Below are 19808 nucleotides of genomic sequence, written 5' to 3' on the forward strand. Positions count from 1 at the left end.
ACTCCCTGTGTTTCGATTTTGAATACTCTGACGGTAAACAAAGAAATCATAAACAGGACGAATGCATTTATATGAGTGCAGTATAAACCTGGTGGAATGAGCTCCCGGAGGAGCTCCCGTATTAGTTATTATTATTATTATTATTTAATTTTTAGACCGCCCTTCTCCAAATAGGTCTCAGGGCGGTTTACAACATAAATAGTTAAAACACAATAAAATCCCCATAAAAACCCCAATTGGTTGTGTGCCACCAATGTTTGGAACTGCCAAAGAATGGTCCCCCCCCCCCCATGGTCCAGTGCACAGCCTTCATAGGGAGAGGGGTACAAGTTTGGTACTTGGGTGGCAACCAGCAGACCTCAGCAAGGATTGTCTGCCTCCCCCCACCCCCTGCAATGGCCATCTGGGACAGTATCCTTAGAGCTGCAAGCCAAGCAGAACAGTTTCTGAACCCTGAGCCTTGAAACCTTAAGCTGGCAAGAATGCTACTCTGGGGGCTCCCAACTTACCAGCGAACCTGCAATGAAGCAAAGAGATTCTCCTCGACTATTGCAGACAAGGTCTTTCCACTGTGCTGAACCCACAAGTGGAGTGGCTCTCCCCCCCCCTCACTGAAGCAACCTCCTATTCAATCCCTCGCACCTGGCCCCCCGGGCCTTAGGTTTGACAGCCCACCCCTAGAGACCTGCTGTCAGTCTGAGTAGATCAGGCTTTCCCAACCAGAGAAACCCAGGGGTTTCTTGATGAGCCTGGAAGGGTTTTCCAAATGGATGGGAGTTTAATTTTTTGGTTAAACATTTATTGGCTGATATGGCCATATAATAGTCATGTCGACGTGGCCAATGATGCTTTTGGAGGGGGTAGGAAGGGAAGAGGCCCCAGGTGGGCGTGTACACACCTATGCTTCTCAACCGTATTTTGCATGATTGCACCACTTCTGGGGGCTCTCGAAGCCTGAAGAATGTTTCAGGGGGTTCTCAGTGGTAAAAAAAAAAGGTTGAGAAAGGCTGGCGTAGACCATACTCACCCTGTTGGACTACCAGTGTGATTCAGTGTTTAACAGCTTCATGTTTCCATGCCAATTAGGCTATGGCGTATACTCATTTCTTTGTGCCTTTGCCACTCACAGATGCACGTGTAAGTGAAGGGTTAAGGCAGGGGTAGTCAAACTGTGGCCCTCCAGATGTCCATGAACTACAATTCCCATGAGCCCCTGCCAGCATTTGCTGGCAGGGGCTCATGGGAATTGTAGTCCATGGACATCTGGAGGGCCACAGTTTGACTACCCGTGGGTTAAGGTTTTGATTGAAGACAGCAGGGCTGGAAGCCAGGAAGAGTGAGCCATTGAACGCCTTTCAGTTTTCACCTTGATCCCAAGTGTCTGTGCCAGAAAACACGGGCTTAACACCCTGATTTATGGTGCTGTGCAGGCAACTAAGCTATGGGCTTGAGCGGCAAGACTGAGTGTTGGGATGTTAGTTTTGTGGTTCTTGGAGTGACATGACTGGAGAGTGGCCAGACCTCAGGCAGAAGCTGAATTTAAAAAAAAATTATTTAAAAAAAAACACTATACTACCATACATTTCAACATACTTGACAGACATCGAACTATAACTGTGTCCTGTGCTGTTTTACATTGCAGTATGATTGAAATACATGCCAACTCTTTTTTTCTGTATAGCAACAGGAGCAGTTGCCAGCTAGCTTTCCAGGATTCAACCTGTTTATTATCCTTCAATGCTGCTTATTTTGCCATTCGAATGATCTCTCAGATCCTTCCTGACCAGATTCAGGTGGGCCGCTGTATTGGTCTGAGGCAATAGAACGAAGTTTAAGTCCAGGGGCACATTTAAGACCAACAAAGTTTAATTCTAGGTATAAGCTTTTGTGTGCACACACACTTCTTCAGATAAATTGAAATTGTTTTCCTCATGCCCTATATATAGATGGGCAGGGGCTAGTTGCCAGGAAGGACTAGAATCATAGAATCATAGAATAACAGAGTTGGAAGGGGCCTCCTGGGTCATCTAGTCCAGCCCCCTGCACTATGCAGGACACTCACAACCCTCTCGCTCATCCACTGTAACCTGCCACCCCCTTTAGCCTTCACAGAATCAGCCTCTCCGTCAGATGATTAGTTGGAGTCAAGATGCATAACTAACTTGTTAGAGTCAAGATGTGATAAGCATTGCTGAGATTGGATTAAAGCAGTTGGTAGCGAATTCGTTTCCTGTTTTGCCAGGGTTATGGTTTGCCTTTCAGTATTTTGTTAATCTTACCACAGTAAACAGATTTAATACCACCGCTTGCATAGATGTATGAACTGTCTTCATAGAATTCAGTAAGAAAAACATTGGCTCTAAAAGATAAACTAATTTCCAAATGTTTCAGACACCACATCTGATACCATTCACCAGATTTTCTGTGCTCTATTAAAGGGGCCACCGCACATATGGCACAATCTGATTTTTATCAGGGTGGGGTGGGGAGTACGATAGCTTTGCCCTGACCTGGATGACCCAGGCTAGCTTGATCCCATCAAATCTCAGAAGCTAAACAGGTTGGCCCTGGCTAGTATTTGAATGGGAAACAACCAAGGAATTCCAGAGGCATGCAATGGCAAACCAACTCCTTTCATCCCTAGTCTTGAAAACCCTACCATGGGTGTCACCAAACTGTGGCTCCCCAGATGTCCATGGACTACAGTTACCAGGGGCAGGGGCTCATGGTAATTGTAGTGCATGGATATCTAGAGAGCCACAGAGTCTCCATAAGTCAATTATGACTTGATGTAATTTACCCACAAGTTTTGTCAGCTGCCGTTAATTCCTCCATTCCTGAAAAGTCGCATCTCCAAGATGGCAGTGGTAGATAGTGGCAGTTTATTTTAATTGTGGAAAGAAGACAAGGCTATAGTGGTTGTAAAGCAGTCTTTCAAATCAATTGGATGGATAGATATAGATATAGATATAGATTCCAATTGATTTGAAAGACTGCTTTACAGCCACTGTACCATATATATATACACACACACATATACACACACATACATATACATATACACACACATATACATACACACACACACACACACACACACATATATTTTATTTATTTATTTATTTATTTATTTATTTATTTATTTATTTATTTATTTATTTATTTATTTATTTATTTATTTATTTATTTATTTATTTATTTGATAAATCTGATAGATGGTGTTTCCGTTTCTCTGCATTTAGCACTTCTTCAGATATTTATTGTTGGCAAATAAAATGCTGATGGGTTATTTTAAAGTCGTTTTTTAATAGATTTATTTAAAAACTTTGTTTTCATTCACTCTCTCACAAATGACCATGTGTTCAGTTTCTTGGCAGTACAGAAGTGGAGCAGCCCAAAGGCACCGAGGTTGTGAGAGATGCCGTTAGGAAGCTGAAGGTAAGGAGGACTTCTTGGATGTGGCTTTTGCAAAGCGAGCAATGATTGGTCTGCCCCAAGCATATTTTGGTAGCTTGATTAGCATGATTTCAAATAATTTTACATCAATTTTTGTATGGTGTTTTCAATCAATTTGTGTTATCATCACGAGATGTTTTAGTATAAGACGCTGGGCTTGGCTTCAGTATGGACAACTAATACCAGCCAGAAACCACATCATGGCCCCTAGTGTTCCTTGGAGGAACTACTACCCAAATCCTTGGTGGTCTCCCCTCCAAATATGAACCAGGGTCAGCCCTGCTTAGCTTCTGAGATCTGATGTGAATGGGTTTATCTGGGCTATTCTGATCATGGCCCCTAGTGTTACTTGGAGGAACTACCACCCAAATCCTTGGAGGTCCCCCATCTGAACACTAGCCATGCTTGGCTCTGATTAGCTTCTGAGATCTGATGGGATTGGGCTCATTATACTATTATACTAATTATTTATTATAATATGAATTGATTCATTTGAACTCTGCTACCGGAGAAGGCTTCTGCGAGTTCCATGGACAGCTAAACTAACAAACAGGGAGATACTGGAATTCATGAAGCCTGATCTATCACTGAAGGGCAAAATCACGAAATTCTGGCTCACTTATTTTGACCATATCATGCAATGCATTTTGTTGGAGAAAGCAATTGTGCTAGGATTGGTCAGTGGTAAAAGGTAACCAGGCCAACAAAGAACATGGTGGTTAGATACGATCAAAATGGACACAGGCCGCAGAGCATTATTTGGCTAAAAGCAATGCAAGATCAAAAACCGTGGCAACGGTTGAGCCATAGGATCGCCATGAGTTGGACACAATCATCATCATAATATGAAGATAGTATAATAAGACAGGTATTCCATAATGGCCACCATGGTAAGCTATGCTAATCCATTTGAAGCAGTAGAAAAGAACCAGAGTCCAGAAGCAGCTGAAGGACTAAGAAAATTTGTGGCAGGGGAGGAGTTTTCATGAGTCACTGTTCACTTCTTCTGATATCCACATATTTGGCAATTTATCTCTTATTGCTTTCAAAAAGCCATCATTATGCAAAGCTTTCTGGGATCATTTCAGCATTAAGAGACATTAAGAGACGTATCTTGTTTTAGCTTTGCTTTGGCTTTCCTTTGGATGCTGTGAGTCAATTGTAGGCTTTCTGCATTTGGGCTTTCCTCCTCTCATTTCTGCATCTGAGTTAGATGGAGGCAGCCTCCCATGGTGCTTTGCTCCCTCCCCTTTTCGTTTTTTTTGTTTGTTTTTTGTTTGTTTTTTTGCAAAATGGCATCTGCTTTGCACTTTTCATTTTGTTGTGCCCCTTAATTCCACTATTCTGCACCCTTGATTGCCTCCCCCCCAATATATTGCTGGTTTGGAGAATACAAGTGCAGATGTTCTAAATTCTAAACTCAGGAGTTTAGAATTTAGGACAATTCATGCACAAATGGTCCATTCATCACAATTACATCTACCCCATTTTTTGTGAGATGGGGTTTCTCGACAGGGGACATTTTTGCCACAAGGCTCAATTCCAAAGCTCCCCCTTTTTTTTTTGCTTCAGAGCAGCCATATATCTACTCTCCATGGGGGACACCTTTCTATCTCTTCGATAGAAGGATACTTTCCATAGGCTTTTGAATAATGGACACTACAGATCTTGCAGCAGTCTTGAATTCAATTTTCCAGTGAATTGCTCACCCCATCTCTTGATGAGTCAGCTTGTTAGTCTCCCATGTAGGACTGCATAGAACAAGAACAATGAAAATAGTGTTGCGCTTACCTATAAGTGTTGTTCATCGAGTTGTCACTGTGCAGGCACACATTCCTCCCTCCTGCCTCTCTGTGAGCTATTCCTCAGTCTCCCTTCTTGGACCACATGACCGCTAGGCAGGAAAATGGCTCCAATGTCTCCAGATGGAAGAGGCCCCTCCTGCTCTATTAGTAGGCTGTCTAAAAAGTCTTAAGGCAGCTGGCCTGCACAGTACCAGAGTAGGGGAAATAACACATTTGATTGCCCATTTATAACTTGATGAACACGCTGTTTACATTCTACCTGTGTAAGAAAAAGCCAACGGGTTCACTTTAAAAATGAAACTGGACCTATGCCTGAATCAATGTGGAATTTATATGACATATTTAGCTGTTGACTAACATTACTCTACACACATAAAAGCACAATCAACTGTATACAAATTATGTGTAACTTCTGTCATTCTATGTTACATTTGGTCATTCTTCTGAAATCTCAATTCCAATTTGCTCAGATTCCATGAGAGCTAAATGGTTTTGGCCACCATATGTGGGAGATATGGGAATCCATCCATGGGGAAACCATTAATTGTTCTTAGGAAAACTCATTTCTCTAGAAATTCCTCAGAAGTTTAACAGGAAACCTCATTGTGTGCTCCAGGTTTTGCTTTCTGCATGCATTCTGTTGAGATTTGCGGGTGGGTGGAAAGAACATTGTGTAGGATGGATCTATGAGATCAGACCTTTGACATGTGTCTTCTGGGACTTCACCAAGGCAAGGTTATGTTTTTCTCCCAGACAACCAAGGTCATAACAGGCCTTTAAGGCATGCAAAGTCCATAGATTACCCCCAAATGCTCAAAATCTGGCATCTCTTGGTTTAGATTTTAGACCAAGGAGGTGTCCATCATTGAATTTAGATTTTGTTCCTGCTCAGGGATTTTGAGCTGAAGGGGAAATCATGGATCTGTGAGACCTTATCGGTCTAGGGGCCATGATAGGATCTATCCTCTACTGTAAGCAATACACTTTCATATTTTTATATTAAATTAGAGAATTAAGAAATATTGTTAATTTAAAAAAATCTGATTGGCCCTTAAGTTGCTTGTGGGAAGGAGAAAAATAGTAACCATTTCCTAGTGAAAACTAGGAACATGGCACATAAACTGGCACTTAAAATGTTTTTTTTTATGTGTCTGCCTTTGCTATCAATATTTGTTTGAACCACAGCAGCTCCAGGGATTGCTAAAACATTTGAGCTTAAAAAAAAAAATCCTCTCGTCCTGCCAAGATTGCCCAAGCCATGGAAAGACCGATGAAATGAAAAGCTTTAATGGTGTTGGAAATCTTTAATAAAAATTGTTGTTTTTTTAAGCGCCATCAAGTCACAGCCAGCTCTTCAAAGCAAGAGTTATTGAGAAGTGGTTTGCCATTGCCTTTAGTGTAGCTTTACAAAGGGACAGATGTTCTCTTGGGGGGCAGATGTTCTCCATAAAAGAGTGTCCCTGTTGTGCAGATCCCACAAGACACCTACTATCCATCAAGACTGATGTGGTGTCCAAATTGTATTATTATAAACTAGGGACAAAGCCCATTGCTTTCAGGAATACAACAGGTGCTAGATTGGGGGGGAGAACTCTGCAGATGGCCTTTCCCTCTCCCCAGGACTTGGAAAGGATGCAGGCTGGAGGCACCCAGGCAGGGAACTCACTGCTAGGGGTACCTCTCACGCAGCAGGGATATGCAGCCTCTGAGCCTCATAGGGAAGTGGAGGGAAGAGGGGGTAGTCAAGTGTGGGGGACGGAAGGCGATTGGCTGGCTGCTGGACAGACAGGCAAGCTGGTTGGAGGAAGCACTCAGGGGCGGGATAGCCGCCCTGAGTTGGTGTTAAGCACGGAGTGGTACTTAAACCATGAGACCAGCTCCTCCTCCTACCCTTACCAGAAATATTAAGTGGAACAGATGTGTTGTTTTGTATACTTAGTTTGAATGTGTGGTCCCTCTTCGAGTAGATCAGTAGATCATTGAAGGAAACGTGGTTGGCAAACACTGGAAATCTTATCTAAAACTCTGTCTCTGTGTTAAATGCCGTCAAGTTGCTTCCAACTTAACAGCAACTCTGTGAATTAATAACCTCCAAAATGTCCTATCAGCATGGTCATTCTCTGGTCTTGCCAACTGTGGGCTGCAGCTTTCTTGACTGAGTCAATCCTCCTTCTGTTGTGTTTTTCCTCTTTTCCTTCTGCCTTCAAGTTTTCCTAGCATAACTGCCTTTTCCAGTCATTCTTGTCTTCTCCTAATGTGACCAAAGCACGATAGCCTCAGTTTAGCTTGGAGAGAGGGTTCAGGCTTGATATTATGATATCTAAAACTATGGAGTTAAAACGCTTGGAGAGCGAAAAGAGGAAAGCAAACTAGAGAAATGGAAAGATCTTCACTTCCAGTATTACTTGGTAAATTTTAAAAAAAAACAGCCACCTCCTCCCTTTTAATTCTCTTTCAAGATGCATCGTAAGACTTTGGCAATCTCAACGCTTGCTCTGCATGAGCACTCGATAGTAAAGATGAAAACGTATTCCTGCCTGTTGGTTCTTGGGGGGGGGGGGGGGGAAACGTTCTTTGCTTTCGTTTCTAAAATGCAAATGTCAGAATTCCATGAACCCTTGGCAGTGTTGTTATCTTCACTAAGAGCTGAATTAATCGGAGAAGCGAGGAAGACATATCCTTAAAGTGTACTTTTGACGGTGGCGAAACTGTTCCATCTTTTGGGTGAATAGAAATTTTTTTGTAATTTTTTTATGTTGCCTTGTAGTTTGGATTCTGACCCAGAATCCAGAGCTTGTTGCATCAAATATCGGGAAGTAACCATGTGCCATAGGCTTCTATTCACTGAAGATGTCTTGTGTCCATTGAAGTGTTGTTTGGTCTACTGTGGGCAGTTCTGCTTCATATACTTCCTTGAGCCACCTTGAAGTCGCGCCCCCTTTCAACACTCCTGGATCATTTGGTTCCGGGATGAAACTTACAACAACCTAGAACTAATGTAGGATTGATTAATGTCCATTTTCCCCCTGTTGCCTCCCCCAGTGTAGCAATAGGTAAGACGGCCACATACAACGCTATGGAACTTGGTTTTTACCATTAGGTGGTGCTAATGTTCCACAGTCCAAACAAGCACTCTTGGCAAAGTTAATTCTCCCGATCTATTTTTTTACGGCTCCCAGGTTTTAATTTCTGTCTCTGTTGTCAGTAAATGAGTGATTATGTTCAGCCTGCGGATGTTTAGATTACCGAACAGATACATCCTGGTTGCTCTATCAACTTTCTTCTGCAGGGCTCTCCAGCTTGGATTCCTTCTTTTTTTCCTTTTTTTTTTTCCCCTTGGATTGCATTCTCTTAACTTTGTGTCCATATTGGAGGGGAGAGAATATAAATCCTGATTGCCAAAGGATGTCTGGGGAGTCTAGGGAAACTTCTTTTGCGTGCTAAATAAACACTTTCGAATATATTTCCACTCAAATGCTTTGTTCCTGATGTTTTCTGGGATCCCAACCAAAGAGCATATCTAAATCTGAGTTCTCAACGCATTTCGTAATGAGACTTAGCGAGTCTACGCTAACCCCCAAACTGAGACAACTATTTACTGGGGGTTATTACATTTTTTCCTTCCCTGTGAAGGAGATGAAATGGCATATAGGCCAATAGACTTAAATGACTCTGGAGGTACCTTCCAACTCTATGATTCTCAGGGAATTAGAATTGAAACTGGAGATAAAATGGCGTCTTCACCATTTGTAAATTTTGGGAAGCGATGAACAATTTTCAGGAAGAGCAAAACTTAGACGATGGACCCTATGTGGTGGCTGTGTGAATTATCGTCTCAGCATGGATAGTGTCATCTCAGTGCATTGTATTGGGTTTATTGTATACAGCCAAAGACCTTCACAAAACAAGAATTAATCAATAAAAGTATAAAATAGAGTTTCTCAGTGTAATGTACGAGACCGACCAAAATAAAACGAAATGTGTCGCAGTGAGATACAGAAGATCCGCATTTCGGACTGGTGGCTTTCATTAAAAGTACTTCAGTTCTTCCTGGCAGCCAGAGCAAAAAGTGCCATCCCATGTGAGACACAGGAGTCCGTATCTGATAACAGACAAGCTAATTTGTCAGAATCGGAAGGTATGAGCTGGGCATTATCTTGACATGGAATTGGTCTCTAGGCTCTGAGTACAAGGAACAGGGCAGAACAGAGTGAAGGAGATCTTACAAACCTAAATTCCCACTATATATCTATATTCTATTTCTATATATAAGTTTTTGCGGCTCAGGGTGGTTTATATTGAACATAGGAGAATATCGATAAATGCATTATAATCCAGAATAGCATCAATTGAATAATAGTGGTTTCATAACAGTAATCACAATTCATAACTAACAGTAGCAATGTTAACAATAACTATGACTCCTGCTTACCTTAGTTTTGTCAGGCCATCGATATTAGATCTCATGTGGTTCTTTCTGGCCTGACTCTCTTTTGCATTGGCTGTTCTGTTCTTTAGAACTGTACCCTGGCTTTCTGCTTGAGGGAATACGGCAGTTCTTGGGATTGATTAATTTCCTCTACTTATATAGAACTTGTTTGGTGGTGTTTCGGTGGGTCAGGTTCTGGCAGCTCAGGGCAGTGTACAATATATGCAATAGTACAATTATTGAATAATTAAAATTGAGGTAAAGGTATAAGGTTAAAATTAGTGTAAAATAACTTAAACAACAGTCAAATTAAAATGTCACCAGCATCAACCCATTTCCAGAATATCTTTTGGTAATCCCCCAGAAGCCAGGCTACAGTCTGGGGCTTCTTGCAGTAGTAAATAAGTAAGTAGGTGGGGCCCAATAGATGTTAACATATGCAGTGGCGTTGAGCCAAAGGTCTTTGAAAGTAACGTCCAGAGAGCATAGCTTGATGGCATTGTTCCAAACTGTAAAGGTGTTAAACATCTCAGTATGTATAGATATGAATATTTGGACTTGTATCTCGATGACCTTCGGCTACTCTGACCTTGAGGCTAAGCAAGTCAGCCCTGCTTAGTCCTTGAATGGGAGACCACCAAGAAAACTCAGGGTTGCTGTGCAGAGGCAGGCAGCGGCAAACCACCTCCAAACCTCTTGTGCTTTGACAACCCCATGAAAATGTATTCAAGTGGGTAGGTGGGTTGGTCTGGAGCAGCAGAACAAAGTTTGAATCCAGTGGTTCCTTTAAGACCAACAAAGTTTTATTCTGAGCATAAGCTATCGTGTGCATGCACACTTCTTCAGCTTCTACCCAAAATAAAATGCTGTTGGTCTTAATGGTGCCAGTGAACTCAAACCTTGTCCAACCCCATGAAGGGCTGCCGTAAGTCTGTCATGACTTGACGTTGCTTTCCACCACCACATCCTACCATGTGTTAAGCCTTCTTCTGGCCTAAGAAGACTTTCTCCTGCAGAAATGCTGCTTCAGTTGCATGAAGGTTCTTTAGTCTGAAGAAAGGTTTCACACCTTGCTGAGTTCAGCCATAGGACACAGGTCCTGGAGCTGCGGTATGTTGTGTCAGACCATTGGTCCCTTTGCTTCAGTGTCATCTTCTCTGACCGGTTGCAGCCTTCCAAGGTCACCGTTTGAGGAAGCCACCGAAGGTGCTTTACACTAAGCCAGTGGTTCTCAACCTTCCTAATGCCGCAACCCTTTAATCCACTGCACTAAGTCCTGGCTTGCAATCCCCGTAAGTCGGAAGCAATCGAAATTGAATTCAGCTTATCACCAATCCGTGGCATATTCATAATATAGTCAAACCCTAAATCTTTGTATACAGCTGTTTTATAGGAACCCATTGAAAAAAGGCCGAGAATGATGGTTACAGTAGAGAAAAGAATTCTTTAAGCTCAGATGCTGTCCTAGGAATATCTGAGTTTCTTGCTGCTTGATAAGATAGCTTTCAAAACTGCACTGCACTGTCCATAGGGACATGGGACTCTACCTCCCCCAGTATATCAATAGGAAATATGTGGTCCACCAAAGTCAGTATTGTCTACGCAGAGGGGTAGTCAAATTGCGGCCCTCTAGATGTCCATGGACTACAATGCTGGCAGGGGCTCATGGGAATTGTAGTCCATGGACATCTGGAGGGCCGCAGTTTGACTACCCTTGGTCTATGCAGCTTAGCTGCAGCTCTCCAGATGGCAGAGAAATTTCCTATTACCTTCCATTTGATCCTGTTAATCAGAGATGCCAGGGATTGAACCTGGGACCTTTTACATGCCAAGCAGATTCTAAGCCATGGTTCTATTGAAGGCTAATATTAATAGAACCTGCTATCCTGTTTGCTGCCTTATATACTGTCACTGCCCTGCCGCATTGTCTCTGAAATCGGAGTGTGAGTCATGATATCGACAGCTTCCAGTTGTTTTCAATGGCATTTGTAGATGTTCTGCTATTGCTTATTGGGGTATATTAAATACATGTAGCCATGTTTTGTGGGGAGAGGAAAGGGAAGGTAATTATAAACTGGTTTGAGACTCCGTCGGGGAGTGAAAAACTGGTTATAAAAACCAACCCTTCTTCGTTTTCTTTCCATGCAGTTTTTCTGACCTCAAGTGCCTTTCCCCCTGGGGGAGCTGCTATTTGCTCCATTAGGGGATTCATACAAGCAAGAAATTCCAGGAGGGTCATTTGAGGTAGGGAAGCAAGAGGGTGGAAAGTGTTAAACCTCTTTCCTTGTCCTGCTCCAAGACAACAGTTCCAATCAAGACTCTGCAGCTGTAGTTTGCTAATACGAATCCAGTTCATGCATCTCTGGAGATTGTCGCATGGTTTGGCCCGAGGACATCTGCAAACCCGGTAAACAAAAATAGACTGAAACGGCAGCTTACCATTCACGGGTACTGTTAATGAGAACTTGTGGGCCAGAGGGAAAGAAAGTCCTTTTTTTGTTCAAACCATTTATTGCTCCATTCATTCCTTTTCTCTAAGAATGTATAGCTTGGTTTTCAATCTGTGCAAATTCTCAAGACAAAGAACAGGATAAATACATAAAATATATAGGGTTTTCCAGCACCAGTACCTTACGGCACCACGAAGGCCTGTCTAGGGTACTGTGGATTGGGGGGTTCAAAATGGCGGCTGGGAAGAATCTCTCTCTCTGTGCCTGCCTTTTCTTGGCTCCAAGCAGCAGCAGCAGAGGAGTTGGTTCTTACATGCTGCTTTCCTCTACCCGAAGGAGTCTCAGAGCGGCTTACCGTTGCCTTCCCTTTCTTCTCCCCACAACAGACACCCTGTGAGGCTGAGAGAGCCCTGATATTACTGCTGGGTCAGAACAGCTTTCTCAGTGCTGTGGTTAGCCCAAGGTCACCCAACTGGTTGCATGTGGGGGAGCACAGAATCAAACCCGGCTCACCAGATTAGGAGTCCGCCCTCCTAACCACTACACCAAGCAAAGAGGTAGAAGTATCATAGAATAATGGAATTGGAAGGGGCCTCCTGGGTCATCTAGTCCAACCCTTAGTACCATGCAGGACACTCATAACCCTCTCGTTCATCTACTGTAACCTGCTATTCCCTTTAACTTTTGTTAAAACTTTTGTTTAAAAATTCTACCACTATTTGGGCAGGTTGACCCGTCCCCTCCCAATGTGGCCACAGATGGTCTTGGGGGGGGGGGGGGTTAAACCTATGCTGGCTGAAGCTCCTCTCGATTCCAGGATGTGTTGCAGGGAGGTATGGCCAGCTGACAACACTCCCTGGTACCTCGAAGCCTGAAAAATATTTCAGCAGTACTTCCAAAGGCTGAAAAAGAGCTGTTGCAGAAGGGTCAATTATTTAAACCCTTGCAGGCTTCACTCTGCAGTGAAAATCATAACTCTTCCCCTAAATAAAATGACATTCATTGGCCATGAAAAGAAAATAGCTCCCAAATCTGTTAAGCATAAGATGAAACAAAATTCTGTAACCCTAGAACTACTTCCTAAAAATCTCAAAGGACTTTTTAACCGATAGCCCTCTCTCCGAGGAAAATGGCATCCGCAGGAAGGCAGATGGATGCAGGAAGAAGTTTTGCAAGCTGCCACAAAATAGCGCTCAGATGTGTTATATTCTGTCTTTTTTTTTAATTTCTAGTTCGCAAGACATATAAAAAAATCTGAAGGGCAAAAAACACCAAAGGTCGAGTTACAAATCTCCATCTACGGAGTGAAAATCCTAGATCCAAAAACAAAGGTAAGAATCTTTTTGTTGTTATGATTTCTTTTTTATCCCTCTGACATCCTCGCGTGGAGAAGCAAATGGAGATTTCCTCACATAAGGCCTTATGTCTTTTGCTGCTAGGTCTTTTGCTGCTACAGAAGTTGGCTAGATGGATTCACTCAGTGGTAGCAGGAAGTGCCATCAAGTCTTAGTTGACTTACAGTGACCCTGATTGGGTTTCAAGGCAAAAGATGTTCAGAACTGGTTTGGCCCTTGCCTGCCTCTGCATAGCAACCCTGGTCTTTCTTGGTGACCTCCTATCCAAACACTAACCAGGGCTGACCAGGCTTCGTTTCTGAGATCAAATGACATCAGGGGTGAGCTATCCGAGCAAGAGACAGTCAGGGGTGATTTGTGATCCAGGTCAAGGCAAGAGGTGAAAAGAGGTGGTATGCCATTGCCTGCCTCTGTGTAATAATCCTGGTCTTCCTTAGTGGCCTCTCATCCAAATACTAACCATGGTTAGCCCTGCTTAGCTTCCAGGATCTAAGAAGATCGGTCTAGGTTTGTCACTCCTGGGCCCATTCCGCACACATAGGATAATGCACTTTCAATGTGCTTTGGCAGCTGGTTTTTCCTGTGCGGAAATGGAAAATCTGCTTCTAAAGGGCATTGAAAGTGCATTATCTATTGTGTGCAGAATAGGCCCTGGTCTGGACTGGCTTAGCTGAGATAACTAGAAAGTGTATCACCACCTCTCAGTTGTGAGAGCTAAATAAAAATATCCATGGCCAGAAGCTTTGTGCTTCTAAATACCAGTTCCTAGTGATGCAACAGAAGGGAGGGGGGCATTATTTCCATGCCCTTTTCATGCGCTTCCCACGCGGATTTGTTTGCCCCACATGTATTTTGTTATACTTACTTTGAAAGAAAAATATCCGAAAATTATTTCCTTATTTGCAAGTTTTATATCCCGTCTTTCTGTCCTTATGGAGGCCACTCAGGAAGCTGACCATTGAAAACGTGCATGATAAGAATCACATTGTAAAACCACTCACTCCCCTCCGACACATACAATTCAGACAATACCTATAGAACAGACTTAAGATATGTATAAAACAAAGACAGCAATTAAAATTTGGTTAGAAAGGAGGGATCATTGTGGGAATGTAAAAGTCTTCAACTGCAGGCAAAAGATGGCAGCAGGAGACAAATGACTCTCACTGAGGAGACAGTTCTAGAGCTTTGGTGCCAAGACCGAGAAGGCCCTCTTGTAGGTCTACTATTAGATGACAGGGTCATCTGAAGAAGCCTTTGAAGATTATTTTAGTGGCCAGACAGATTCATAGGGAGTAGACAAAACATCAAGTGATTGCATGTCACTCTGTACCCCATAATCCCAATTAATAAGTGGTAACTTGCAGCAGTATATATGGAACCACTTGCTAAGATGTTTATCTAGCTCTGTTCGCAATGCACTGTACATGCACTGAATGCATGTACAAGTTGTGGATGGTATGAACTTGATTTTTGTAAAATACGTGCATTGAGTAGTTCCCATGTTATGTTCAACATACATAAAGGTAAACATGGGAAACAGACCCCAAATTTACCACAATTAGTTCTTGGAATCATGCTTCTAATATAATTGAATAATTTTTTTTTAAAGAGTCAGTCTAATGAATAGTCAATTTTGAACTGGATAATAGTCTTCTTCAAGACTTATCTCTATAAAGCATAGAAATGAACAAAATCGTATAATACATCGTAATGACATGCCATATATACCAAAAAATGACATCAAATAGAATGAAGAATTATACAAAAATATTTGACTGCATCAACACTGCATTATAGATATCATGTCTTTGGAGCTACCAATGTTAGAGAAAAGCTGAGCTCACTGAGGTTAAATGTTCATGAAAAGTGCATCTAATTAAGAAAAATAGGGGGGGGTCTATATTGATCTTCCAAAATTAAAAATATATATACAAATTGGTTAAAAAGATATTTAGAGAATATAGAACATGTTATAATATTTTACGAATAACAGGAAAGATCCATTTCACTGCTCAAACCTTTTGGACCGAAGATTGGTAGACAATGTATAAAGGCTGTTTCTCTTTGAAGCAAAACTTTTTCAACATTAACTTTTTCCACAAGGTTTGTAAGAAACGATATCTAAAATGACATATTTGAGCTCATCAATGGAAAGTCCTTTTTGCAGATAGTGAGATACAAGAGGCACTTCCATAACTGACTTCTTGATTCTAGATAAGTGTTTGCCGATTCGGAGTTTGACAGCTCTTGTGGATTTGCGGACATACTTAAAGCTGCCAGGGACAGATCCATAAGTACACACAACACTTTGCGCTACAAGTGGAATAGCATTTTAACTGGAAAGGTCACATTGTTTCTTTCCCTAACAAATTTACAGACGTTGCAGTTTAAACACTTGAAATGACCTATAACAGAACATTCTCCTTTCTCTTCCTGATGTTGGAGATCCGTGTGTGTAAGGAGATTTCTTACCAACAGTAAATCAGGGATAATCAACCTGTGGTCCTCCAGATGTTCATGGACTACAATTCCCATGAGCATTTGCTGGCAGAGGCTCATGGGAATTGTAGTCCATGAACATCTGGAGGACCACAGGTTGACTACCCCTGCTCTAAATCCTATTGGTGGTCAGTTTTCACAGCCTGGAGTCTCCCTCGATGTATGCCAATATTTTTATATAATTATTGGCCACTTTTGTTTGTAACCTCCAAGTGGTGGCTGGGTTTACAACTGATCTCCAGGCAACAAAGATCAGGACCGTTTCTGCACTGAAGGCTCCATGCCAGGATGCAGGCTGGAGTTTGAGCTGGGGCAGGCTTTCCCTCCTGCTTCCACATGGGGTAGCATTTGGCCTGGTGCACCTCGTCTGTCCCGGATTTGTGCTCCCACATGACAGCTGGGGCAGCACAGTTCCCAGTGCGGAAACAGTCCTGTTCATATTGAGAAAATAGCTGCTTAGGAAGGTGAATTCAAGGGCATTATACTCCACTGAAGTCACTTTCCTCTCCAAATCCAGCCCTTCTCAGACTATACCTCCAAAATCTCCACTTATTTTCCAACTTGGAGGCGGCAACACTATGAATCATAGAGTTGGAAGGGGCCATACGGGTGGCAGCCTATGCTAGTCACCCGTTTCTCCCAATTTCTTAGCAGATGACTACGTATTATTATTATTATTATTATTATTATTATTATTATTATTATTATTATTATTATTATTATTATTATTATTCGATTTATTCCCCACCACTCCCTTGCGGCTCATGGCGGGTTACAACATCTTAAAACCCCATTAAAAGTCCATTAAAACAATAATTACAATTTTAACATTACTAACTAACTAACTAACATGGCAAGATTGGCTAATCAGCTTTCCCCCTCCCACTACTGGCGGGTGGAGAGGAGATCCTGGTGGTTCCTAGTCCCAAAGTATAGATGACTAGTTTATCAGGTAGTTACACGCACACACTATGGCAAGTTTGCATTCGGCAAATGGCCGCCTCTATTCAGCCACCTTTTCTGGATCCAGGATGCCCAGAAAAAAATGGTCGAGAAAGGACCGCCATGTAGGTCTGGGCGAAAGCGCCCTCTTAGAATGCATTCTCTCTCCCTGGAAATAGTTGCAATAATGAAGAACAAGAACTCACATGATCCTAAAATAGACCATAGCTCCAAGCCACAGAAAGTACATATTTCTCTTGATAACCAGAACTGCTTTCCCATCACATTCGCCAGAAGTCATAAATGCCATGGAGAGAAAACCCAATGAAGTAATGTTAAGCACCTTTCTTAGTTTCTGTACTTCAGAACCGAGCAAGGGAACAGCCGGTCCCTGAGTTGTACACCACGGTGGACAGGCATGGCACAGGATATGGATGAAGATTTGAGGGCCTGGGACAGGGGGGGTTTCTCCCCACACACACTTCCTTCTTCCCGACCAGTTTTCTAAATGGAAAATTTGGAGGAGCAGTAAAAAGAAAGTCCTTTGAAATGCTTCCTAAAGCAAGCACATTTCACCCTCAAAATGTATCATGAGAAAACCTCTGAGAACGTCTGCAATTTGGGAGGACACGACCATTTACGGACTGGGAACTTCACTGCCCCAGCTCCCGTGCAGGAGCACAAATTGGGGGCAGATGAGGTGCACAGGGTGAAATGCTAACAAATAATAAAGTCACGTTTTAAAAACCATTAACTGCACACCACAAACATAATTAAAGCAATGAAAGTTAAAACACACACAAAGACATAAAAACAACAATTAACACAATGGCGAGGAAGGAGGGATCATCAAGGGAATATCAATCGAAACGTCTTTAGCCACTAGTGGGAAATGGCAACAGAAGGGGAGAGATGGATCTCCCTGGCCATTTATGCACTGGGAACTTCACTGCCCCAATTCCCGTGCAGGAGCACAAACCGGGGGCGGATGAGGTGCCCAGGGCCAAATGCTCCCCCATGTGGGTGCAGGAAGAGGTGGGCCAACCTGCCACAACTAAAACTCCAGCCTGCAGCCCAGCATGAAACCTCCAGTGCGTAAACGGTCCACCCAAAAAACCCTCCTATGAAATATTTTGAATAATGAACATTTGGGGGGGGGGGTGTTCTTACACTGTAAATATACATTATCCTGAAGGTTTTGTTTGTTGTTGTTTAAAATACATAACTTTGATACCAATGAATATGCTTTAATGTGCTCAACAGTAATGCATTATTAAAGAATGATGTGCTTTAAAGACAGCCAACGTGGCGTAGTGGTTAAGAGCAGTGGACACTAATCTGGAGAACCAGGCTTGATTCCCCGCTCCTCTGCATGCAGTTAGTTGGGTGACCTTGGGCCAGTCACAGTTCTCTTAGAGTCGTTCTCATAGAGCAGTTCTCCCAAAGCTCTCTCAGGCCCACCTACCTCACAGGGTGTCTGTTGTGAGGAGAGAAATGGAAGGTGATTGTAAGCTGCTTTGAGACTCCTTTGGATAGTGGAAAGCGGACTATTTTTTTTTTTAAAAAGCTCTTCTTCATATCCAAACCAGGAGATTCAGGTGGGTCGCCATGTAGGTCTGAAACAACAGAACAAAATTTGAGACCAGTGGCATCTTAGAGACCAAGAAAGTTTTCATCAAGGTATAAACTTCTGTGTTCACATATACTTTTTCAGATACTTCTGAAAAAAGAGCCAGCTTGGTGTAGCGGTTAGGAGTGCGGACTTCTAATCTGGCGTGCCAGGTTCGATTCTGCACTCCCCCACATGCAGCCAGCTGGGTGACCTTGGGCTTGCCACAGCACTGATGAAGCTGTTCTGACCAAGCAGGAATATCAGGCTCTCTCAGCCTCACCCACCCCACAGGGTGTCTGTTGTGGGGAGAGGAATGGGAAGGCGACTGTAAGCCGCTTTGAGCCTCCTTCGGGTAGGGAAAAGCGGCATATAAGAACCAACTCTTCTTCTTCTTCTTCTTCTTCTTCTTCTACTTCAGGTCTCTTCAGAAACTTCAGGTGGCAGAATGTGGATGGAAAACTGGCAGGGCTATCCCTCTCTCTTCCCTGACCCAAGTCCAACCCAAAATGTCAGATCCCAGAATGTGCTAAATAATGTTTCTTTGTGTACTTAAATTATTTTGCATGCCTCTGAGTAAGACTCGAGAATGTTATTGTTTCTTTAAAAATTCCGTTTCCTTTTCCCTGAGAAATTGACAATACATCTTCCGGTTTTCATGGTAAATCTTCAGTCGTGTCTACCATCTTGGGATTGTATTTTGTGGGGAAACCATGAGTAAGTCCTCTGGATGGAGAGGGATCCAAAGCAGAATTTGCACTGGAACATCTTGCCTTCCTTGTGTCTTTGACAGATGTGGCTAGCCATTGGATCCAGGTGCATGGGGCACTGGCAACAGACTGGGAATGCCAGCCTCCAGGTGGGGCCGGGGATCCTCCAGAATTACAGCTCATCTCCAGTCTATAGTGATCGGTTCCCTTGGAGAAAATGGGTGCTTTGAAGGGTTGACTCTATCCCATTGTGCCCCACTCTGCTCCCTATCCTCCCCAGGCTATTCTCCTAGAGCCCCAGTTCTCCAGCCTAGATGTTGCAACCCTACCCCTTCACATCCCCCACCATTGGCCAGGCAGGGTCTGGCAACCCTACCTGCAACCACCTCTAACAAAAAAACCTTATTCTTTGTGCACAAGAAGGATGAAGAAGAAGAAGAAGAGTTGGTTCTTATATGCTGCTTTTCCCTACCCGAAGGAGGCTCAAAGCGGCTTACAGTCGCCTTCCCTTTCCTCTCCCCACAACAGACACCCTGTGGGGTGGGTGAGG

General features: G+C 42.9%; 1 protein-coding gene across 9 annotated transcripts in view; it reads left to right on the forward strand.

The window, feature by feature from the left end:
* GULP1 (GULP PTB domain containing engulfment adaptor 1) overlaps positions 1–19808 on the forward strand; it is a 267536-nt gene that overhangs the window by 197207 nt on the left and 50521 nt on the right. For all 9 annotated transcript variants that reach the window (XM_077319443.1, XM_077319442.1, XM_077319440.1 and 6 more), the window contains 2 exons: positions 3367–3438; positions 13373–13471. In XM_077319443.1, coding sequence (XP_077175558.1) covers positions 3367–3438; positions 13373–13471 — 171 coding nt within the window. The remainder of the gene's footprint in view (positions 1–3366; positions 3439–13372; positions 13472–19808) is intronic.

Source organism: Paroedura picta, chromosome 2, assembly GCF_049243985.1.
Source record: "Paroedura picta isolate Pp20150507F chromosome 2, Ppicta_v3.0, whole genome shotgun sequence".
Taxonomy (NCBI): Eukaryota; Metazoa; Chordata; class Lepidosauria; order Squamata; family Gekkonidae; genus Paroedura; species Paroedura picta.